Raw genomic sequence first — 25,185 nt, 5'->3', positions numbered from 1 at the left:
TTCCTACTCTATTGCTGGAATTAAGTCAATGGCACTGTTTCTTGGCTCTACCTCTCTGACAGAACACTTAACTTGAGATCCAAGGAGAGGTCTATGAACTTGGATGGGAAAACAATTACATTTTTATTTTCACTAACCTTTAAATGAAATTTAGCATTCTTTCATTATGAACTAAACAAACAAAAAATTACCAACCATTTAAAATATATGTATTATTTTTCCCCTAATTACATGTTTATTCTAAGAACCCAGGATCAGGAGACTGCTTTCTTTCTCTCCCCCCGCTCCACTCCACCATACACACAGCTACACAAACGAACACATGAGCTGGCAAAACACCCTCTCTCTCTCACACACACACACATTCATCTCCCTACTTCTGCACATGCAACTGCAGTGAAATCTGAACCTGTTGAAACTCTTTGTTAAATGCATCTCAGGACAAAGAAAAGTCATACCATCCTTTGCTTCTCACGGTCTATAGTGTCTGCCATAGCTGACAATGTTCTCAACATATTGAATGAGAACGTTCCCCTACCACTGTGCAGATACAAGGTTGTTTTTTTTTCAATCAGCAAAAATCCACTTTCCTTCCCTCCCACTTATCTTTCCCATTAAGAACAAAAGGAAAACATGATCCTGGTTGCTAATATGTAAAGACAGATAAAAGAGATTTCCACACCGGGCAGGTCCAAAAAAAAAAATACATCCTGTTGGAGCACTCTGAGACTTTTACCTCTCTATCAGAAGTTGAGTAGCATGATTCATCCATTCGTCCATGGTCACTGCACTGACTGGAGTTCTTAAATCTTTAAAGCTGCTTGTTTTTAAATACTATTGTCATTTCATACATGCTTGTGATAGGCTTTGTTTTTCTCATGGTCTCAATGAAGGGAGAGGAGACGGGAGGGACAGAATTCAAAGTTGAAAATAAAGCAAAAGTGAATTTAAAAATATCATTATCATTGTATAAATTGTTCTCCTGGTTCCATTCATTTCACTCTGCATCAGATCATACACATCCTCCCAGGTTTCTATAAAATCACTGCTGTACAACAGTATTCCATCATTATTTATAACATAACTTGTTCATCCATTCCCCAATTGATGGGTACAGCCCCAGATTACCATTCTTTGCCACTTCAAAAAGAACATGTCCCGGGTCCGGGGCAGCTCCTGCGCACCACATCTCCCGGTTCTGATTCTTCCTTCAACAGTGTTTGGACGGAACAGATCTGGGGTCCCCCAGCTCCCCTCGGTTTCCAACTTCACCTTTCTGCAGTCTGTCAGCCCCTGGGACCAGCCGCCTCCCGCTTCCGGGACCAGCCGCCTCCTCCCTTCGCCGACGGTGCCATGAGCTCTAGCTCCCAGATCCGCCAAAACTTCTCCTCTGAGGCCGAGGCCGCCATCAACCGCCTGGCCAACCTGTACCTGCAGGCCTCCTACTCCTACCTGTCCCTGGGTTTCTATTTCGATCAGGACGATGTCGCCCTGCCTAGGGTGTCGCGTTTTTTCCGTGAGCTGGCGAAGGAGAAACACGAGGGTGCCGAGCTCCTTATGAGGCTCCAGAACCAGCGTGGGGGCCATGTCCTCCTCCAGGCTGTGCAGAAACCTGCCCAAGATGAATGGGGCCGCAGCTGGGATGCCATGCAGGCTGCCCTGAACCTGGAGAAGGATCTGAACCAGGCCCTCCTGAAGCTGCACGCCCTGGGCTCGAGCCAAGGGGATCCACAGCTCTGTGACTTCCTGGAGAGCCACTACCTGGGTGAGGAAGTGAAGCTTCTGAAGTGCTTGGGCAACCACCTGACTACCCTGCGCCATGTTCAGGTGGACCCCCAATCCGGGCTGGGGGAGTACCTGTTCGAGAGGCTGAGCCTGAAGCATGACTAGAAGGAGCGGCCTGGGCAGGCAGCCCCAAGGCCGAACCAAGAACGCCCACAATAAAGCTAGCTGCTCACCCAAAAAAAAAAAAAAAAAAGAACATGTCCTTAGAGTTTATTTTGCTCAGAACTAATCACTCCCTTAATCTACCCTCCTTTCCATTTCCCCATTCTCACTTTTGCCTCTTACAGAAACGTGAGAGAGAGGGGGGGAAGGAGGGAGGGGGAGGGAGAGGGAGAGAGAGAGAGAGAGAGAGAGAGAGAGAGAGAGAGAGAGAGAGAGAGACTGTGTGTGTGTGTGTGTGTGTGTGTGTGTGTGTGTGTGTGTGTGTGTGTGTGGCTAGTTGGGATGAGAGTGAGACTGAAGTTGTCAGCTACACCCCACCATTCCTCCTAGTATGTATAGACTTCTATATGTGCACCCTGATTTCTTTTCACTCCTATATTTGAACTTTCAATTTTCTATGCAGCTCTGGTCTTTTCATAAGGAATGCATGGAAGGCCACTATTTCATGAAAGGTTCATTTTTTTCCCCTTGCAGTATTATCCTCACTTTTGCTGGGTTATATTATTCTTCACTAGAAACCTGTATCTTTTGCCTTCTGGAATATCATATTTCAAGTTCTCTACTCCTTTAGAGTAGAGGCAGTTAACCTTGTCCTATCTTGATTATGAGTCATTGGTACTTGGATTTTTTCATTCTGGTTGCTTGTAGTATTTTTTTCTTTGACCTGCAGGTTCTGAAGTTTGACTGCAATGTTCCTAGGAGTTTTAATTTTGAGGTTTCTTTTAGGAGGTGACCAATGGATTCTTTTTCTACTTTTCTCTCTGGTTGTAAGAGATCTGGACAATATTGTGTTAAGAATTATTGAAATAATGTCTAGGCTCTTTTTCTAGTCATGGTTTTCAAGCAGTTGAATAATTTTTAAAATTTTTCTCCTAGATCTATTTTGAAGGCCACTTGTTTTGGTTATGAGATACATTATATTTTCTTCTATTTGTTCTGAATTCAGCCACTATCAACAAGCTGAGATACTGCTGCCTCAGAGAGAGAAAACTGTAAACTTGTCTTTGGGCTGGGATTCTTACACTGGTTATTCCTCTATAGGCTACAGATAGGAGTAGAAGAGAACTGAGACCCCAATCTTCTTCTGGGGTTTAAACCACACTGCTGCTACTTATTTCTGAACTTGCTCCTCTCTGTACACAGCTCAGGACCCTTGACCACTGCTTACTACAGAATGCTATCTCTGGCCACAAGTTCCCTCCTCAGTCCACCCTAGATGAACCAGATGCCAGCTGGCCCCTATTCATACATTCTGTGTGAAGTCAAGTCTAGAACCTCCTTTTGCCCTGGTGTACAGGTTCTCTTTGAACTAGAGGGCTCTACATAGTCTCTTCTTGGCAGATCCCATCCCCAGTATCCATAGACTGCTCTGTATTTCTCTATCTGGGGAATCTGGGTTGGAAAAATGACTCACTGTGATATTCTCTCTTGTTTCTCCCCCATCAAGATTTGGTTTGGTATGCTTTCTAGATCTGCTTGGAAGAGTTTTAATGGGGGAGCTCATTATACTTATTCCTGCTGCTCTCCCATCTTGGCTCCCCCTCCACAGACATCTGTTTTAAAAAGAAAGCAGAAGCTCCTAAAAAGACTGGGTGCTAAGTGCATCACTCTCAACTTTTGCTATTCTTCTGGTTAACTCTGGGTCAGCTGTTAATGGAATATTCAAAGAAACTACCTGTTTTATGGAGTCATTGGCTTCAATTTGGTCCAGTTTGTTGCTTGGGTAAACTTTTGTACCTCTTGAACCAATCTGTTAATTCCCCTTTCAATTCTTCTGTAGCTCTCATTTTCTCTATCATTCTTATTCCACTTACATTCTTGCCAAAACCGGTAGGGAAGGCCTGATAATCACCATGACTCACAATCCAGAGGCTACCATGAATGACACCAATGTTCTCAAGAATCCAAGATATGATCTTATTGCTCTTTCCTAATTAGCTTTTCCTCCTCAAAACAGCTTTACCCTGAACTAGGTGGCCCTACCAGGATCTATATAAAATTGGATACTGTCACTGCCCATCAAAGGGTTTGGTAGAAAGAGTTTTTAAAACCTTCAGGCTGTTGAAGCCCACATGCTATACCTGTCAATGGCTTGGTCTATCAGCTAGTGACCCCTGTCACTCTCATTGTTCTATACCACGATCTGCATTAGATCCCACTCCTCAGTTAAATATCAATCCTCTCTAAGCAGTCTACACTGATCTCTTTGCTATCCCCAACAGTCTATGAAATCTCCTTGAACTTAAATAGAATCTTTCCACCCAAGGTCTTAGAACCATATGATTTTGGCTCAGGGGAGACCACCATTAATGTGCTTCTCTACTAGCAGTTTACTGGTTAGCTTACCTAGGTAATATCCTATATTTTGGGGGAGTGGGGTGAGGAGCAGGGAATTAATCATTTGTCCTCTAGGCTAGGGAAAAAAAATCAGGAGACAGTGTTCCTGTAAATAATAAGCACGTAAAGTTCTAGTGAAGTGCAGGGAAGCAAGCCATGACTGTGTTCTAGGTGCCCTGCATAAATTATTGATCCTCGGCATATTTTTAACAAACAAAAGCTACATCATCATCTATGAAGTCCCAATAAAAGACCTTATACAAAGGTGAGAAGACATACTTGAAAAATTTGGGAGAATTTTTTCAAATAGTGAGCTGAAATGGTGGGTCTACTGGTCAAGCTATAACTAGATGAGGCAGCTGGAGGCACAGTTTATAGAGCACTGGGCCTTGAGTCAGGAAGACTTAAGTTCAAATCCTACCTCAGACACTTACTAGCTATGGAACCCTGGCCAAGTCACTTTACCTCTGTCAGCCTCAGTTTCTTTAACTGTAAATTGGGGATTAAGAAAACCAAGTACCTCTCAGGGTTATTTTGAGGATCAAATGAGATAATATTTGTAAAGGAGTTAGAACAGTACCTGGCACTCAGCAGGTGCTTAATAAATGCTTATTCCCCATCTCCCCTACAACCACAACCAATTGAAAAACAACGTTGTAATCTCCCTCCCAGACTGTTTTGTATGAATATGTTCAGGACTGAGCTTTACACTCCCTTTGCTACAGGAACCTTCTGAATATCATAGCTCTTGACTTAGCATCTTAAACACATTTTGGAAAATCAGAAACATTCTGTTTCTGATGTAGGTGTAAGTAAATAAATATGATCACAGAAAGCGAGTAGGTGGCACAGCAGTTCAGAGCACTAGACATGGAATCAGGAATTATACTATATAACCCCGGGCAAGGCATTTGAACTATGTCCCCCATTTCCTCATCTATAAGATAAGGGTAATAAAAGCACTTACCACCCAGTTTTAAAGATGTTTTAAAGACGAAATTAAGTTATATTTGTAGAGTACTTTACAAACCTTAAAGCACCATATAAATGCTAGTGATAATAATCTATAACTTTCTAGAAAATCCCAGATTTGTGTATGCTGATGATGCTATCCATGTTCCCCTTGTGGAATACAATACATACTGATGCATGGTATTTGTGAGATTCTAGTCTATCATCTATTCCAAAGAATACTTCAAGGTTTGTAGGAGCCCTGATGGGTCGCCTCCACAGAACGCCCGAGGCAAAGAATCTCTTAACACCTCTTTTTGCCATTTGTGTTCCCAAATAACCCTCAACTTTAAATCTCTGGCTCTTAAGAGAGTGTAATTTGAATAGTCTCATGACAAAGGCTCCTTCCCCCCTTGAAATACATTTTTATTTTGTTAAATATTTCTCAGTTACATGTAAAAATAATTTTAACATTCATTTTAAAAAAGTTTGAGTTCCAAATTTTCTCCCTCCCTCCTGCCCCTCACCTTTTCATGAGAAGGCAAGCAATTTGATATCAATGTGAATATCAATTGTGAAGCCATGCGAAACACATTTCCATATTAGCCATGCTACAAAAGAAAGCAGACAAGAAAAAAAAGAAGAAAAATAAAGGAATTTAAGAGTTTGTCAGTTCTCTCTCTGGAGGTGGAATAGCATTTGTCATCATAAGTCCTTCGGAATTGTCTTGGATTGCTATCTTGATCAGAACAGCTAAGTCTTCCACAGTTGATCATCTTTATAACATTATTCCTATTGTATACAATGTTCTCCTGGTTCTGCTCATTTCACTTTGCATCAGTTCATAAGTCTTCCCAGGTTTTTCCGAAACCAATCCCCTCATCATTTCTTATAGCACAACGGTAGTACATCACAATCATACACCACAACTTGTTCAGCCATTCCCCAATTGATGGGCATCCCCTTTATTTCCAATTCTTTGCCACAACAAAAAGAGCTGCTCTAAATATTTTTGTACAAATGGTTCCTTTTCCCTTTACTTTGAGCTCTTTGAAATAGAGACCTAGAAGTGGTATTGCTGGATCAAAGGGTATGCACAGTTTTATAGCCCTTTTGGTGTAGTTCCAAATTGTTCTCCAGAATGGTTGGACTAGTTCACAACTCCACCAACAGTGAATTATTTTCCTAATCTTCACCAGCATTATGACAAACACTTCTAAAAGTAATACTGGTCAGAAAGATGGATCTTTCCCTTTTTCCAGTAACAGATGGCACAACCACAGAAAAAACAACTATGAAACTCAAAGGTAAGCTGACAGGTGAACTGTCAATATAACAAGAGTATCTACAATATGTTTAATATGATTGTACATGTATAGCTTATAACAGATTGCATGCCCTCTCAGGGAGGGGGAAATGGAGGAAGGGGGGGAAATTTAGAACTCAAAATCTTATAAAAGTGAATGCTGAAAACAAAAAAGTAATTAATTAATTAGGTTTTTGTTTATTTTTAAAAAGAGTATCCACAAATTAAGGCCCTGCATCTAATTCTACATCTTGGCAGGCATACCCTATAGAAATCTCTTCACAGTAAAAAGTAAACATCAACCATGGAATAGGAGCTAGGGAGAATCACTTCTCCTGCTGGTGATAATCAGCAAGTAATAGAAGCATCTCTTAACCTTCTAGTTAAAAAAAAAATCTGAACATTTACCAGGCCACGCAGACAGACATAAACATGTGGTATTGTTAGGAGCTGATAGACAACTGAAATGTGGCGACACAGCCACGCTCTGGATGTATGTTAGAATCATTCTGAGTTATGGCTACTTGATCCATGACAACAATACCATCCTGTGAGTCTCCTGGACTATCCTCCTAGGCCATAGCTATGATTTCAGAAAACTACAGCGTGCGAGACTGTTCTCCAAGATATGCATGTGTGTTGGCAACCAAAAATGGGCTCCTTAGCACTTAGTCAACAAGTGCCCTTGACTAGTTTGGCTTTTTCCCCTGAACTGAATGCTGTTTGTATGTTGGACTGGAGTAAGCTTGTCGGCCCCTTCACCTTGCTTCCCTTGCTTAAGCTGATGGAAAGAACCTGTGCTTTCCTGGTCAACCCCTTCACCTTGCTTAAGCAGATTGAAAGAACCTGTGCTTTCCCCAGCGTACCTTACACCCCCGCAGAAGCCGGATGGTTAAAAGCAGCTCCCGTTGGAGCCAGAGGCTGCTATAGCCACAGCCACAGCCACAGCCGAAGCAGGAGCTGCCAGTGGCAGAGCTGACCTACGGGAGGAAGCTGAACAAGGACTTCAGGCCAGTGGGTAATCTTTTTACCATAGAGGGGGAAGCATGATTTTGCTTTATGCAATCATGCTTCTCTGTAGCCTCCTGGTTACTCTTTCAAGGCGTACTTACTGGGCCTGGAAGCTTTTGATCAATATATCAAAATGGGGTTGCTGGTTCATGGGTTGGTTACTGTGGAGCCTAAATATATGTTTTGATTCCTCTGCCTTCTACTTTGAGAGTTTCTTATATCCGGCGGTTCCAAACCTTTCAGACATGTATATGATCCTCTTTGAGATTATAAACTCTGCCTTCCTAATACATTTGGCGATGAGGATGGGATCGCTAGGTATAAGATCTCTATTTAGAAGCAGAACAATTTCAGAGGAAGAGATGAATATCCCAGGATGGGAGGATCCATTTTATTCCTCCCTAGCAAAAGAATTGGCTAAAAAAGCTGGACCCTGTGAAAACTGGGAACCAAGGCTACGGAGAGGAGATCCTAGGGATTTGGAAAAGTGTTTACAAGAAGTTGGGATTTAGTCAGGGGCATCACTATCTAGGCAAAGCTGGATAGTGTTATCAGCCTACCGACTAGTATACGAAAGATTGAGATTAAGTGAAAGACATGGGGGCACTCCTACCCCACAGCAAGAAGGGGAATCTCAGATAGCAGGAGACCAAACTGACTCAAATGAGAACTTTTCTATTAATGTGGCTAGGAGCAACAGGAGACCAAATAAGCCAAGAGTGCATTCCAACCCAGCCCAGAAACAGCCTGACTGCCTGCTTCGTCCTAGCCATGGTGGCAGAGGAAGTGAGTGGGGGGAAAATGAGACAACGTTAGGGGCTGAGGCACAAAACACTACTGGGGTTCAGGATGTCCCTCACACAGAGAATGGGAGATGGTTAAATGATCAGACAAGGGCTCGACCCATACAAAGGAGGAAGACAGAAACCCGAGGTGAAGATTCAGTTACAAGGGAAATTCAGGAAGATTTCTCACTGCAAGAGGTCACAGATATTTTGAGTAGATTCAGCCAAAGAATAGGAGAACCATTAATATCTTGGATGGTAAGACTCAGTGATCAAGTGGCCAGTGGAATATCAGTAGATAGGACAGACTGTATGAGATTCATAGGTATCAGCCATGATCCTCTAGTTCAACAAGCTTTTAGGGAACATCATCAGCAAGGAGATGGTGATAGCAGGACTACTCTGTTGGCGTTAGCCGCTGTGGGATGCAATAAGAGATATGCTACTGATTCTATGTGGCCCACTGAGCACAGACCCTGGTATTCACTTAGAGATTGTATCATGAGACTAAAGGAGATGGTGATGAAGACTGCCATTATGATAGGAACCGCAGACAAATATTACAATGATCCAATGGGACTGCCTCATAGGAATTTAATAATTAGGACAGCTCCCCCTGCTTATAAACAACTAATTTTGAATTTATTACTTGGAGAAGTAGGGAGCCGTCTTACAACAGTGATAAATAAGATTTTACAGTTACATGACTTAGGTGACTGGGGAAGGGATAGATCTCCTCGAGAGAGAAGGGTGAATAACCAGCAAACTTGGCGCCAAAGGAGAGTAACAAGGAAAGAAATGTTTACTGCTCTATTGAGAGCAGGGTTAGGTTTTGAAATGATAGATGGCATTCCAACCAACAAATTATACAGAATGTACAGACATAAAGGACTTGATAACAGGAGAGATAGGGAAATAAGAACTGCTCCTGCAAATGCTACAGATGTTGAACCTTCAAACCCAAGTGAATCACATGAAAGGGAATACTAGGGAACAGGCCGAGCCCCAGTCCAAATTAAGGAAATACACAGGCTGGATTGCAGACCTCACATTAACTTGACCATATATTGGAAAAATGGGTCAAGTACGGTAACTGAGGCATTAATAGATACTGGGGCCGAGGCCACCCTTATTTATGGAAATCCAGACAAGTTCAGCCATGGAACTCCTATTACCATTACAGGACTAGGAGGGACTGAAATATCAGCCAGGCAAGTTAAATTAATGATGAAAATTGGACAGTTGCCCAAGAAAGAATATAGTGTGGTTATTGTGCCTATTCCCGAATACATCATTGGAATAGACATATTGAAGGGTATGACCTTAAATTTACCCGAAGGGAAATACCAATTTGCTGTGAGGAAAATGGGCATTAATGCAGTCTTAGTGGGGAAAATCAAGATGGATCCAATCACTTTGCCCGAACCTTCTAAAATAATTACTTTGAGGCAATATCGTGTGCCAGGTGGGCAAGATGAAATTGCCAACACAGCATGTCACACTTGTGTTACAGCTAGCATTTATATAGCACTTTAAAGTTTGCAAAGCACATTCACCAACATGATGATCCGAGACAATCCCAAAGGACTCATGATGAAAAATGGTATCTACCTCCAAAGTACAGATAGGATTTTTTTCTTTATTTTTCTTACCTTTTTTTTTTTTGGGGGGGGGAAGAACATGGCTAATATGGAAATAGGTTTTACATGACCTCACATGTATAAGGGGTACCAGATTGCTTGCCTTCTCAACAAGTGAGGGAAGGGCTAGAGAGAGAGAAAATTTAGAACTCAAAAGTTTTTAAGTGAATGTAAAAAAAAAAAAAAAAAAGGTTTGCTCATTTGGTTCTCATAATAACCCCAAGTGGTAGGGGCTATCATTATCACCATTTTGCAGATGAGGAAACTGAAGTAGATTGACATGAAGTGACTTGACCAGGGACTGAGATCAGATGTAAACTCAGATCTTCTCGACTCCACACCCAGTGCTCTATATCTAACACGTTACTTCTGTTTATCTCATACTAGTCCACCAGCCCAGCCCATTCACTGAGCACCATCTGATCAGGTAACTAATATTTTAAATTCTATGCTTTAGGACCCAATATAATCCTGAACGTGGGTCACAGTCAAGAAAATGTGGGAATTAAAACCAACCTTTCTCCCTGAAAATTCTGCCATCCAGAGTAGCTTCACCTGCAAAAAAATTGGACTCAAGGAAGCAGATGTTCGCAGATTTGATTTCTACACACACGGGTTTGTTTCCCCACCTGGGGCATGATCTCCAATTCCATTTTCTCAGGTTAACCGCTGCTACAGCATGAAGAGTCTTCCCTAAGATTTTGAAGCATATGCAATAAATGTGAACTTTTAAAATATGGCAGTTATAACTATTTCTACAAACTGTTCTGCCCAGTTCACACTTTTAAATTTCCCCTCCCAGTAAGACATACCTATGTACAACATAATGTAATTTGGGATATGCATACTTATCTTGTGCATGCATTCACAACGATCTACAACCTAATTTCCAGTGGTGTCATATTCTTTAAATGGTTCCTAGATAAGTAATTGTCTGCCGTCTTATTCAATATTCACATTCAGATCAGACACCCTTATACCTGTGGTGTTTCTCCAGAAGAAAACATCTATATAATAGCTGTCACCAAGTTTTCAACCCCCACACTCTTATCTCCTTGGTGGCTGCTAGAAACTTACATCATACCCAACATGAATCCATAAAAGAAAAATTCCTGCAGTAGAAATAGATCCTTTAAGTATACTAGTGACCGATAACTGTCAGAAATACGGGTAGCTGTGCCTCTCCATACGCAGTGTGACACCAATCACAGAGGTAAATCTACACCAATAAATAATCAATTGCTGCATACAAATGGTCATTGTTCAACAAAATAAAATGATCTGGACAGGTGCTGATTCACAGTGGGGAACTGCTGCTGCTCACCCACAATGTGACACAGAACCTTGATCCCACATGTTCTTCAAAAACAACAACATTGCTAAGATGGATCTTCTAAACTAAAAATGTTGGGGGTCTAATGAAGCCTTAAGTCCTATTCCTGTATCTGGGAATTTTTATGACCATTTTTAAGGAGGGACAAAAGTGCCGCAGCAAAGGAAAAGTTCACATCTATGTAGTGAAGTCAACAAGGTAGTATCTTTTGGGATTGATCATCTGGCTATAAAAAGTAGATTTTAACTTTCTATGTGTAACACCAACATTCCCTCTCCACCCCTACCCCGACCCATACTACAACCACCGTAAGTTTCAAGAAAATCTTGCTATTGCTCTGTACTGTTCAGGAAATATGGTCTAGAAACTTCTCTGAATTCAACTTGCCACTCTTCTATCTTCAGAAAAACACAAGTAGTATAAACCTCTACTGATCAATAATATTTACCAATAAATAATTTGATATTAGTAGCTAATATTTATACAGCACTTTAAGGTTTGCAAAACACTTCATAAATGTTATCTCATTTGATGCTCACAACAATCCTGGGAGGCAGGTGCCATTACTGTCCTCCTTATACAGAAGGAAACTGAGGGAGAGAGAGGCTAAGTGATTTGCCCAGGGCCGCATCTGAACTCAGGTCTTCCTAACATCAGCACAGTGCTCTATCTACAATTCTTTGGACCTCACCTAGTGTAGCTGTAATGATGGCTGAAGCCTGACTAAAATCCTTCCTAGTGGTTTTAGGTCATTAGGGGCTTTTCCTACCACCTCACTCTTTCAAGAAAGATTTCAGGGTTCACAACAGAAACTTTCAGTGGAAACCCCTGTATTTCTTGGGACAATTTCTTGAGTACAGAGGACTGCGGAAGAGAGGGAGAGGATAGTATCTGGTTGCTATCAGGCTTCCTGACTCCACATGGAGAGTACTATTGTGACTAAGGGTCAGAGGTGCCTTACTGTCAGGGCCTTGTGATGGGAACCTCAGTATTTCTTGGAATTTCCTCTCATATTCAGGGGGCTGGGATGGAGTTCCTTGATTGCTATTAAAGTTTCTGGAACTCAACTGGTATGTACAGTGCTGAGGTAATCTATCCTGACGATTCCTCTCCAGGATGTCAGCTGTATCACTACAGCAAGGTGACAAGGGCATAAAGTTTCTCAGGTGGACCAAGTAGAATCCTTAGTTCCAGGGCAGATGATGTGTGTGTATCTCCAGGGAATCGTCAACCCTCTACCAACCCGTATTTGTGGAGTTTTCCTAATCTGGAACTTCCCTATCACTGACATCACTGGTATAGTCCCCAATCTTATCCCTATTTCCACCCAAACAAAAGAAAAATCTCCTCTACTGTCCAGACCAAGACTATAGTCATTACTTGATTAAATACCACTTCGAGATCTATATCATACAAACTTAGTTTTTAAGCTGTAACATTATTAGAAACCTTTCTCTGGCCCTAAGGTCAAAGTTCACACATCAGTCACACCTAGTGTTTAAGCCATCATTTGTACCCAAATCAAAGTCTTAACTCTTGAGTCTACAGGACACAGGCTCCATGCCAACCCCCGCTCCCCGCCGCCCCCGCCATGGCTCCCGGCCTCGAGCATGGTACAATGAAAACAGGATTAAATGTGGCATTATAAGACCTGGGTTTAAATGTTGCTCTGACATTAAATGTTGCTCTGACAGTATGATCTTGGATAAGTCACTTAACTCTATAAGCCTCTCTGTTTTTTTCATGTGTAAAATGTACAGACTGGACTAGACATCTTCTGAGGTTCTTTTCAGCTCTAAATCCATAACCCTAAGATAATGTTGTTTTATATCTTTAAAAATATTTTACTAAAAGAGAAGAAAAGATGAGAATGTCTTTATAACTTACTTGCATTAGGTATCTTTTCCATGCATCAAGTCACCACCAAGAGTCAAATGATTTAAACTCATTTTAATAAGTCAAAAAGAAAAGGCATCGGGGTAGCTAGATGGCGCAGTGGGTAGAGCACCAGTCCTGGAGTCAGGAGGACCTGAGTTCAAATGTGGCCTCAGACACTTGACACATTTACTAGCTGTATGACCTTGGGCAAGTCACTTAACCCCAATTGCCCTGCCTCCCTCCCTCAAAAAACAAAACAAAAAGAAAAGGCATGACTTCCCTGTAGCTTACCTGTACTGATTACAGTTTTGATGCCTCTCACCCATTCAAGTCCACATAAAGGGAACGGGAGTGGAGCATCTCAAATGGCATCTCAAACTTCCTCTGACATGCTTACCACTTCCACCGTTACTGACTTGACTCCTGGTCTCTGAGCAGAAGCGGTAGGATGTAGGGAAGAGATGCCCAGATCTTGAACAGTTTGGCTGAAGGGTGGTTTAAAAGTAGTTGTCCACAGAGGTGACAAGAATGGGTGGGAATAGACGGATTGAAAGCTAATCAGAAAAGGCCAAGATTGGTTTGAGTAATGATACCTGGTATAATGGGCTCAGAATCTTCTCTTTATTCAGCTTCCAACATTTCTTCTGATTGGTGCTGGGAAACAGAAGAAATGTGGCTCATGCCCACACTACTAAAACATCTGGTGCTGACATTCAATACATTGGTGTAGTAGGTTAAAAGCTGGCCAGAGAGTAAAAAGTTGCTTTCTTGAAGGTCTCTGATGAAAGGGTAGAAAGCTAGAAATCTGGCTTCTAGCTGTAAAGCAGAAGGAAAAAGCAAGGCTGGAGCCCAGTTCCAAGTGTGCAGAGAACAGATCATGGGAGCATGATAACAACGCGAGGATGTCACCAATGGGAGGGACTAATAGAGAATAGGTGCGTGATAGGGAGGGCAAGGCTTCGGGAAAAGTCAAAGATATCAAAGATAACGATGTGAAAGGATGGGCAAGACTTGAGTTTTGAAGATGGGGTTTGATATCCTGAGAAACTGTACAGCCCTTCACTGCTACTGATTCTTGGTGGATACCCAAATTTAGTAGAGGGAAGAATCATATTTCAACAAAGAAGACTGATTTAGTTGGATCTCATGTCAAGCTTTTTTTTGCAGATTTGTATTCCCTATCACCATTCACTGCTTTTTGAGATAATAATGCTTCCATCGTCCTTCCTGGAAATGTTCTGCAAATGAGCTTATATTTCAAATGGTCCCAGGCTACCACATCTCTCAGGTTGGAAAGGATTATTTGCTGGCTAAGGTAGTTTCTGGCTTCTGTTTTCCTTGTTATGATGACTGCTTTACATTGGATAAACTTCTGTAAGCTGAATAAACTGGACAAATTATGATCATCAGAACCAACATCTTTTCCTCTGTTCATTTCTCATTTTTCAGCATCAATAACGTATTTGAATAAATTAGGTTTGTTTGGCTGTAAGTACGTTAAGTGTCTACTTGTCCCTGCTGTCTTGTCTCCTAATCTGATTTTGATTTCGACCTTTGGTTTAACTAGTTGATGGTCTGTCTGCACACAAAAAGGTGATTCATAAATGAATCAATAAGTAATACATAAGTCATTTTCTGTCTGTTAAAATACTGCCAAGTTCATTTTTTATGGCACACTGTTTGGTATTACCATGTCCAGTGTTTTCTGACTTTTCTTGAAGAAGAATACTTATGCTATGGGCAGGCATAAGGTTTCTGAGAACTGTACAATCCTTCGATCTCTTTCACTTCCTAATTCCAAACCACATTTTGCAACCTACTTTTTTGCTGCCTGTCCCCACATATACACCTTCATAATAAAGTCACTGAGTGATTTATTGGACCTTAAATTCTTCACAGAACTGATCTATCTTTTCATCCTATGCAAAAGATACTGGCACATAAGGAACAATTATCCTCACAGATGAAGCACAGAGTAAGAAGGTTTTAAGGGGTTCCTATCTACATTGGTGGAACAAGTGCCCTCACTGTTAAAATCACTGATCCACCAAGAAAGGGAACAATGCAGTGGACTGGGAATCAGAAGGCCTGGGTTCCAGTCACACAGGTCTGTCACACTGTGGAACCTTGGGCATCTCCAAAACGCAGGGTAAGGGCTGGCATAGATGACCTCTAAGGTCCTTTTTCTAGCACTAAACATTTATAACTCATTTTTATAAAAAGCAAATATGTGGCTTGGCCAAATGCTGCTCAGCAGAAAATGACAATTAAAGCAGAAAATAAACTGTACTTACATTATAGTAAAAATTCTCAACTAAGGTAGGTCTCCAACTTTTCCTTAAAACAAGATCATATTCTACCTACCAATACAAAAGTTAGACCACCTAAGAAAACAGTGACTAGGCCAAAAATTTTTGGATTGTAGAAACATTTTCTAGGTATAAGGTAGTTCATTAAAAAAAAAAAAAAGGTATTTTACTGAGAGCCACTGAGTGCAACATACTTTACACTAATGTACTAATTACAACTAACTGTGCTAAACTTTTGCTCACACCCAGCTCCTGACCTCAAGGATCTAGCAGACCAAAGGGGAAAAAAAGGCATTCCCTGTACTTTAGGTTCATACTTTCATATTCTCTATACTAATGAAATACATTCAAAGTTCCTATTCCCTGGAGACACACATTTTCTCCCCCTGACCCTGTTCAACCGACACCCATCTCCATGCCATGCACAAGTTTGAGGGGAAAATGATGAAACAATAAGGTACAAAAGAAAAAGTGCCGAACCAAGGGTAAAGAAACCTGAGTTCTAGGCCCAGCTCTGCTACTAATCACTATGTCACTCTGGGCAAATGACTTCACCAGCTCAGTTTCTTTATTTGAATGATAAGCTTCAATTGGATGATCATTAAGATTTCTCTTACCATAATTCTATGAATATGGACATTATACAGCTGTTACAGTTTTGTTCTGTATTATAGTTGAAAATACTAACTTTTGAATTGATAGCACCAAGGACTAGTTTGTAACTTGAAACATACAAGGCTAAAATACACTCTTACTGCACTGTACAAGATACTACATTGTCTAGTCTATTTAAGACTACCAACTCAACCAGGACAACAATCTGGACAAGACATGTCTTTTATCCATTGTTTGTCCAACATGGATGATTAATCTCTTCTATGTAACTTAGGATTTTGCTGAGAAGGCTCTCAGAATTTAGGACTGTAAAATGCGCCTGTAGTTGCATGTTTATTAGTAGAAATTTTAGAACTTGGCCACTGATAGAAAATGTTTCTTTTCTTTGGACACATATGCAGGGCATTTTTCATGGAGCTGTTAAGATACTTTGGGCAAATACGTATTTTGATATTTAATACATTTAACGCTCCATGTTCAACTTGTTTAAGTCAGTGGACTACTATGTGAGGTAGTGAGAGAATAAAGTGTGAAGGCTTCACAGGGAATATGTGTGTGTGTGTGTGTGTGTATATATATATATATATATATATATATATATATATATATATATATATATATGTGTATTTATATCCAAAATGATTGAGAATCAATATTTAGAGAAAAGGGAAATGGGATAAATTTGAGTCTATGGGAATCTGATTATTTAGCCTTTAGGAATGTCTTTCTCCCTCTCCTTCTCTAGATTTATAGATGTCACCTCAACTGTGAGTGGAATACAAGATTGTGAAAGCTTCCCTATGAATAACTCAGGCAAGGCAATATTCAAATAGAGATAGTACAAATTTAGTTAGGATGTGAACCTCACCAGGCCTAAGTTTCATTTTCCTGTAAATCATATGATTTTGGGGAAACCAGATGATATCCCCCTCCCCTAGTCTACTTACAAACTGCCATCTTAGCATTAAAGTTTCCCTATAAGGTAATTCTGTAGTTTCTGTGCTTGTACTGGGTAAAAACTTATTCCTGGTTAGACTGTGAGGCCACTTGTCTCCGCAAATGGGAACGGGGGATCCAGCGTGTGGGGTGGGATTTCTTAGAATTGTTTGTACAAGGGTAAATATCTCCCTGCTTGTCTTCTGCCCCTCGCCTCTCTTCACTGCTATCTCTGCCATGGTAGTGAGAGATGCCCAATTCTCGCGAGTCTTGATCAAATAAATCATCTGGTTTTTTTCTGCCTTGAGAAACCGAGATACCTCTGTTTTTTGTTTTTTTTTTTAAACTTGAGTCAGTGGTCTTTTGACCCACACACTACTAAAAAAAGTTATCTTCCGTCTTCAGACAAGACCACCTTCAAAGGCTTTATTTTGTTCTTCCTACTCAAATGTCCTCAAACAATTAAAAAAAAAAAGTAGAATTTCTATTCTCCATCCCTCTTAGTTGTGTTACTATAAATAATAATAACCCATGTATATAATGTCTTAAGGTTTGTATAGCACTTTCTTCACAACAGCCTCAGAGAAGTTAAGTGATTTCTCCATAATCACACAATTAGTAAATCTCAGAGGTGGGATATAAACTCATGTCACCTGATTCCAAGACCATCCAGCTAACCACTCTGCAGTACTCCAATGCATGTATAGACCATTGTTATAAAAAATGCTATGGAGATAAGAAAACATGCTATGTGTATAAGCAGTTTTCAGGGGAGAAAACTCAAGTAAAATAAGACCTATTACCAACATTTTGCACCAAAATACGTTGAGCACATATGTTAGACCACTGAATAAATCATTTTCGGTGTGGATTAGCTTAATGGTGAAACTGGTCTGAGCTCTGTTTTGAATGTTCTTGGCTGCATGGTTATCAGACGTCTATTACAAACAGACTATTTTGTGTAACACACACAATGGCATTCTTAATCTTTTAAAGGTCTGGTCCCCAAATGCCATCTGGCAGGTCACTCAAAAGGGTAAGATTTGGCCTAAAATGCAGAACAAGTATGTACTTTTACTGCTCATACATTCAACTTTCCAACTGGTTAACCCTATTTAATCACACTGGAATGCTTCCTAGCAACTACTAAATATTAGGTGACATGTTTTGTATAATTCTGAACCGAAACAGCAAATAATTACCACTTCATTTAATAGTGTGCTAAAAGAATTGGACCGAGTTATAAATATAACAAATACTTATGTTAGACTGTATTTTAATTAACTCATAAGCCCAACTTTCACAAAATCTGAAGATAAATCTGACCTCCACAATCTATTCAATAGCGTTCATAGTAACCTACATCATTACATATAATCAGACGACCAAACACCTTTACTGGATCACAATTCAACTGGTCTTGCATCATTCCTAGTACCTTAATAGGGTAAAGTGGGTGGCCAAAGATAGGAAGAATCTTAATATAACTGAATTGATAATTCAAACATAATTATAACATAATTCTTTATCTCTGAAAATAAGAGTTGCCACTATAATGCTAATCTGTAGAATAGCAAGCAGATATAAGTTCTGTGAACACACCCAAAAATCTGAACCTGTTTAACTACTTACTATATTACTCTAATACTCAGTCTTTTCCACAGCTAATCACTAGAATGCCAACACACACAGCAAAGATTAGTTTCACGTTCTCTTATAATCTATGCCAAATATTAGAAGAGATACTTCTGCAGCCCAGAAGTGATTTACCCAGTGGTTTAGTTGGTATATATAATTACTAACCCACAATGTTTCAAATAGTAATGCGAAATAAAACTGCCAGATATTTTTTGGAGCTGACAATTTTATTACGTACTATTTCTAAATCACCTAAAAACAGATTAAAAGCAGTTCTATAACAAAGCAAATACACCCAAGCATATGCTTATACAGATATAAATTTGCCCTCAACCTTCAGAAGATGTAACAGGTCTATCCCAGTTACAAAGTAATGGTCTGGACCAGTGAAGTTTTAAAAGTTCAAACCCACTGAAATGTTAAACCTGAAATGGCACCCTTTTCATAAACCTTCAGACTCACCACACCCTCTGCCTCATGAAGCTACACTTTGACCTCGACTTCAACGAAGGCCGAATTGGACTTGCTGGGGACAACTGCAGATCAGTCTTCCCAACTCACCCTAAGTCGAATCTAATTCTCAAGCAAACTAATTCTAATTTACAATAAGTACCTCACTCACTAAACAGACTTTAATGAAAGGCTAGAAAGGAACTGGAATTCTGAATTTCTATAAGTGATAAAAAGCAAGCTACCATCGACCCAGGTATATTCAGCATAAATCTATTTCAGATCTGTAAAAAATTATGTTATTTCAGGTTCAGAATTATTTTGATAAAAGCAATACCCAGGGATTCAAGAGGACAATTAACTAAGACTGTCTCTAAATCAGTAAGCTATCTCCAGTTTACAATGTTCATTTCCTCTTTATGAAACCCAGCTCCTCTGGTTCAGTTTTCTGTGCATGTGAGAGAATTAGAAAGAAAACAGTACATTATATTCTGCCTCACATTAAACAACTAAAATTACGTATTTCTAAACAGATTCTTAGAAACATTTGATTTCAGAATGTTATGCAATCCATTCACTCTCTGTAAATGCCTGAATTCTATCTTTTAAAACTTTTAAATAGTGTGCTAAAAAAATTGGGCTAATTTATAAACATAACTAATGCTTATGTTGGACCATATTTTACTTAACCCTTAAGCCAAATATTTTTAATGTACCAGTATCACAGCAGGTGATTAGTTCTCAGAAAACAAGTTGTGGCTTCCTTATTCCAGGTACTGCTCTAGATTTCAATTAGAATCTCAGTATTCCACAAGTATCTCTCTACTAAAAAATTCTTCACAAATTCAGTTTAGATCAACTAGATCTATAGAAAATGAATGGAAGGAAAATAAAAGAAGCTATTCCCTTGACATGCATATTGTACTATCTAATATAAGGATCCATGATCTCATTACCATAGGTACTTGCTCTACCAGAGCAGATCACCCCCTCATTACACTTTCATCCAGTGTGATTCCCATCCATGTCTTTGCACAAAGGCTTCACGTAGGACGCAGGACACTTTTCACATTCTGCACATATCAGCGTAAAATACCTGCATTATCTAACTTTTCTGTACATGATTCTTCTCATTCCCGATTCCTATTCTACTGCATTACACAGAAAATACTGCTATTAAAAAAACCAGACTCTGTGCAGTCTAATTTCTTCTCCTTTTCATCAGTCAACTCTAGCACCTACTCAAGATATAACTACTGATGGATTGCCTACCCAATAAATAATATTTATTTTTCTAATACATAATAGATTTTTTAAAATTTCTGAAACCTTATTCTGAATTTTTTAAGAGACAGTTAACAGAAAATGAAAAAGATTCACAATTACACAATGTTGTATCACTTGTTAGAATGTATATAAATCAATACTAAAGATTTAACCAATCACTTCAATTTTAAACCATGAATCCTTCTTAAAGGGATTTGATTTGACTTAAATAAAGGATAACTAGTGGATATAAACAACTTTAACAGAAACTTCAAAACTAAATCAACATTAACTGATGAAGTTTAATTTCTGTTTGATCAAGAAGGTCTTTGAAGCTAAGGACTACATTTACTTCCATCACAAAATGACTAGCACAGGGAATATCTGAACAACAAATTTCCAAATTACTGGTACTTAATAAAAAAAAATTTAAAAACAAAACAAAGTTTGTGAATGCATTTAGAACAAACCACAGAGTTAATGAGAAAATCCTTTTTGTTTTAATCCTTCTTTCTAAAATCTATCAATCTACTTTTCTATTTTTTTGTTTGTTTGGTTTTTTTTGGAGGGGAGAAGGGAAGACAATTGCGGTTAAGTGATTTGCCCAAGGTCACACAACTAACAAGTATGTCAAATGTCTGAGGCCGCATTTGAACTCAGGTCCTCCTGACTCCAGGGCCGGTGCTCTACTCACTGCACCACCTAGCTGCCGTGCAATCTACTTTTCTACTTTAGGAAGTAAACAAATTCATAGGATGTCAGAGCTAAAACAAACCTTAAAGTAACTCTCCCCCCTTTTTTTAAAGACTGAGTCTCCCCATCTCACCCAGGCTAAAAATGCAGGACTTCTTACAAGGCCTAATCCCACTACTGATTAGCAGAGGAGTTTGACCTTTTCCATGTCAGACCTAGGCTAGTTTGCCCCCCCCTTAGGCAACGTAACAACTCCTCTCCTCCTGAGATTCACCTGTGAATACTGAACTTGGAGGATAGAGACCCAACCTGCATATCTCACATATGGTCTCAGATATTAAATAAATACCCGATTTTATCTTATTTTTCATCTCATTTGCATCTCATATACAAGTAGTTTTCCAGATAGCTTTGAAAATAAAATAGGCTCTAACATAACAGTGATTCTTACCTTAACTGGAAAACTACATTTTCCAGTACGAACACCCTCTTCATCTGTTTGCCATTGATGTGGACGACTGGCCTCAGGAACATAGACATCTTTCTTTCTCCTAAAACTTTGCCGTAATTTGTTCATTTTAACTTATACAACCTGGAGAAGTAGAAAATATAACAAGAATTATTAATAAGTTAAATCTTTCTCAAAAATTTAGATTCAAAAACACTCCCCCTCTTCCAAAAAAAGAAGAATGCTATCAAAAGATAAAATATATGATGAGGTGGACAGAATATTTGACTCAGAATGAGCATCAGAAGGCCTGGCCTCATGTATCAGTGCTCATACTTCTTGCTTACCTGGTTGCCTATCTGTGGGTAAGTTAGTCAATTTCACACTAAGCCTTATTTTTCTCACTTGTAAAATGCAGGAAATATTAAAGTATCTGCCTCACACAGCTGTGAATAAAATATTTGTAAATTTTAATGTGCTATACAAATGTGTAAACTTTAAAAAATATTTATAAGCTTTAATGTACTATATAAATCATTAATAAAAATAATTGAATGGGATTCATTTCCATCTTTCTGTGTTTAAAGTCTAGCATGGACAAATGTCTAACTACTATAATTTTTCTCTAAAATTGACTACTGTGGTGACCACATTTTCTAACCAAATCTGTCAGGGCAGCCTCATAATGTAATAGGAACACTAGTAAGCAAGCCTGAAACAAAATCTCAGCTCTGGCTTGTCAGAACAGAAGCAGGGGACAATCAATGGTTACTCCAAGGAGACAAATACAGCCTGTGGCCTATGCAAGAGAACTGGGAGACATGGCAGGTGATAAGGCCAAGTCACAGCATTGGCATTTGCACCAATGGATGTAGCAGAAGGCCTGAGACCAGCATTATACTCCAACTTCTGTATTGTCAATGTATTTTTGCTTAATGGGAAGATCTTTCATGTCCAGTAATAGGCCCATGTTACCTGCTTAAGTCACATGGAAACCTAAGTCACATGACCTAAGTCATGAGGAGTGTGATGCCCTCTAACCCTGAAGAAGTGTATGTATACCTGGAAGTTAGCATCTTGCTTTGGGGCTCACTCATGGGAAGAGTGTTTCTGTGATGTAGCTATATGAGACTCTGAACAGTTGTTAAGGAGCGCCGCCCCCGGCTTTGAAAAACTCAGATGTTAGTGCTTCTCTCTCTGGTAACTATGTATGTATTACTTTCTGTCAGACAGTTGGAAGCCCGGTCTGTTGGTCTTTCCTGTTTGTATTTGTTCTGTTTATATAATTTCTGCTTGTAATTTCTGTTTGTATTTTCTCTGATATTCAAGGGACTGCCTTTTCCCCTGAACACACACACATACACACACACACAGTTAAAGTGAGATTGTTAACCCTTTTAAAGTTGCTTTCCTTTAGAAAAGATCAAAGAACTTGTGCTAGCAGCCCTTCTGTGTGCTGGTGTTATTGGTCTTATGCCCCCATAGCAGCTGCAAGAGACATTGTCGTTACAACTCTCTACTCGGGGTCACAGCAAGGGATGGAATCAACTCTCAGTTGGGGATTCTGCAAGGAGAAAGAGGCCAACATTTGAACTAAACTGTCAGTAAACTGAAGGAAAAGTCAGGGAGTAAGGCAAAGAGAAATGTCCAGTAACAGCCACCACATTCAGAATAGCAGAGCGTCCAGATTACAGAGGCACCAGGACCAAAGCCCCAAGTGACCCAGCACAAAATTTCAATATAAGAACTGAGGCTATAAAATGTAAGTAAACAAAAGAAAAAATTAACCTCCATGAAGAAATATTATGGTTTAAGAGATGATCAGAAAGTTAACCCAGATGAAAAGATTAACTACAAATACAAGCAGAATTTCTGAGACAGAAAAAAATGGCTTAGTTACAAGGACTACAAGAGTATACAGAAGAAATGAAACAAAGAAAAAAAGTGAAATTAAACCTAAAGGGGCCTTGGAAGAAAAAACCAGAAAAGAAAATAAACAACTAACTTGGAAAACAGGTTGAGGAGAGATAATGTAGTCTTGATGGGACTTCTTGAAAGCCACAACCAAACAAAACCCTAAGATATATTTAAAAAAACAACCACCTGTATGTATTGAATCACAGGGCAAAGTGAGAACAGAAAGAATTTAGCAATCAACTCTAGACAAGCAGAGAAAAAACCCTGAAAACAGCCAGAAACGTCACAGGCAAAACCCAGAGTTTCCAAGTCAAAGAAAAAAAACTCTTGAGCAAGAAAAATGTCACATATGGAGAAACCAATCGGAACCATGTAAAACTCTGCTACCAACAACCATAGAGAAGAGAGAATGTTGCAATACCATATTCCAAAAAGCCAAAGATAAAGGCTTACACCCAAGTATAACTTGGTTAAATATAGTCCTATAAGAGGATATTATTGATAGAAGTAAGAATTTTCAAGCATTCTTGATGGAAAGCCACAAGCTGAAATTAAAATCTAAAAGGAAAACACAGAAGCCAAGAGAAACCCAGAAAGGTAAATATATTTGAGGAACTATAGAGGGCTAAAGGATGATGTAGTATTTACATTGTAATATGGAGAGAAGAGAAAAAATGCTTTAGGAATCTCACTGTTTCTAAGGATCACAAAGGGAGCTAAGTAATATACAATACAAAGCCTAGGTATACTTTATTCTTTATTCTTTAGTGTTTAAAAGGAAAAAAAAAAGGGGGAGGGTAATTGATATCTTGGCTTGACTTGCTCCTCAGTGCTGCCTGGGAATTATATTAGGTTGGAAAAGAGCCATTCAAAAGACTTTCAATTCTTTTAAAGATTTCTAACTCAAAAACAGCAGTATAACTGAAAAGTTCTCTCAAACAGGTGCAAGGCAGACAGCTAGCTGTTAGATATCTAAAAATGTTTAAGTTGGTAGATATAAGGCAAAATACAGAAGCTATTTTAATAGTCTCTGAACATAAAATCATATTTGAAAATTTTCATATTTTAGTAAAACCAATTATCCTAAAACAATGGAAGAACTGAGGTGATTTTTTTTAAACATAAGGGATACTAAGCTTATATGGTGAATATAATAGTTCTTTTCTATCTGATGTACCAACAGTACCAAAGAGCTTGCTCTTAACTAGGATTAAATAAACCTAAAATAAGATTATTTCTTGTTCCAACCATTTTAATGATAGAAAGTCACTACTGACACATTTTCCAGTCTGCAATCACTAGCATAAGCTAACCATTTCCCAAGATAAAGATCTGGTCATTTACTCAATACAAATGAAAAACTGTAAGCTAAAATAAGTTTATTTTGTTAGGAGTTAAATATGTCAAGTGGGAAAAGCACTCTCCTGTTATTTTAAAGGCGATGTGTTGGCTGACATTCACAAACAAAAGGGAAGGAAGGTCAGATTGGTAAAATAAACAAATATTCAAGAACAACAAGGCAACAAATTTGACAAGCCAGGGTCCTATGACACAAGAGACTCTCAAAACTTGAAACTGACACATTCGGTTTTCTGTTAAAGTCCAGCAAGGTCTCTCCCTGAACTATCAAGAACCTAAATCCAACAAGAGACTTTAACTAATGAAGAAACAGTGTGTTAAGGTTTATGATGCAAAAAGAAGCTTCCTCTTAGAGTCAACTGCTAA

The 25,185-nt window shown here is 39.2% G+C and overlaps 2 protein-coding genes across 2 annotated transcripts in view; one reads left to right on the top strand and one right to left on the bottom strand.

Moving 5' to 3' along the window:
- Positions 1-21,681, bottom strand: part of NUMB (NUMB endocytic adaptor protein) — a 105,611-nt gene extending 83,930 nt beyond the window's left edge. Inside the window, 1 exon segment of the mRNA XM_036735009.1 lies at positions 21,547-21,681. Within this exon segment, the coding sequence (XP_036590904.1) occupies positions 21,547-21,672 (126 nt within the window). The 5' untranslated portion in view covers positions 21,673-21,681.
- LOC118828424 (ferritin light chain-like) lies at positions 1,216-1,955 on the top strand. Its single transcript, XM_036735008.1, has one exon. The coding sequence runs from the start codon at positions 1,354-1,356 to the stop codon at positions 1,888-1,890; it is 537 nt and encodes a 178-aa protein (XP_036590903.1). The 5' UTR covers positions 1,216-1,353; the 3' UTR covers positions 1,891-1,955.
- Positions 21,682-25,185: the final 3,504 nt, after the last annotated feature.

Source organism: Trichosurus vulpecula, chromosome 8, assembly GCF_011100635.1.
Source record: "Trichosurus vulpecula isolate mTriVul1 chromosome 8, mTriVul1.pri, whole genome shotgun sequence".
NCBI classification, from domain to species: domain Eukaryota; kingdom Metazoa; phylum Chordata; class Mammalia; order Diprotodontia; family Phalangeridae; genus Trichosurus; species Trichosurus vulpecula.
The sequence above is the reverse complement of the archived record's forward strand: the minus strand, read 5'-3'. Positions and strand labels throughout refer to the sequence as shown.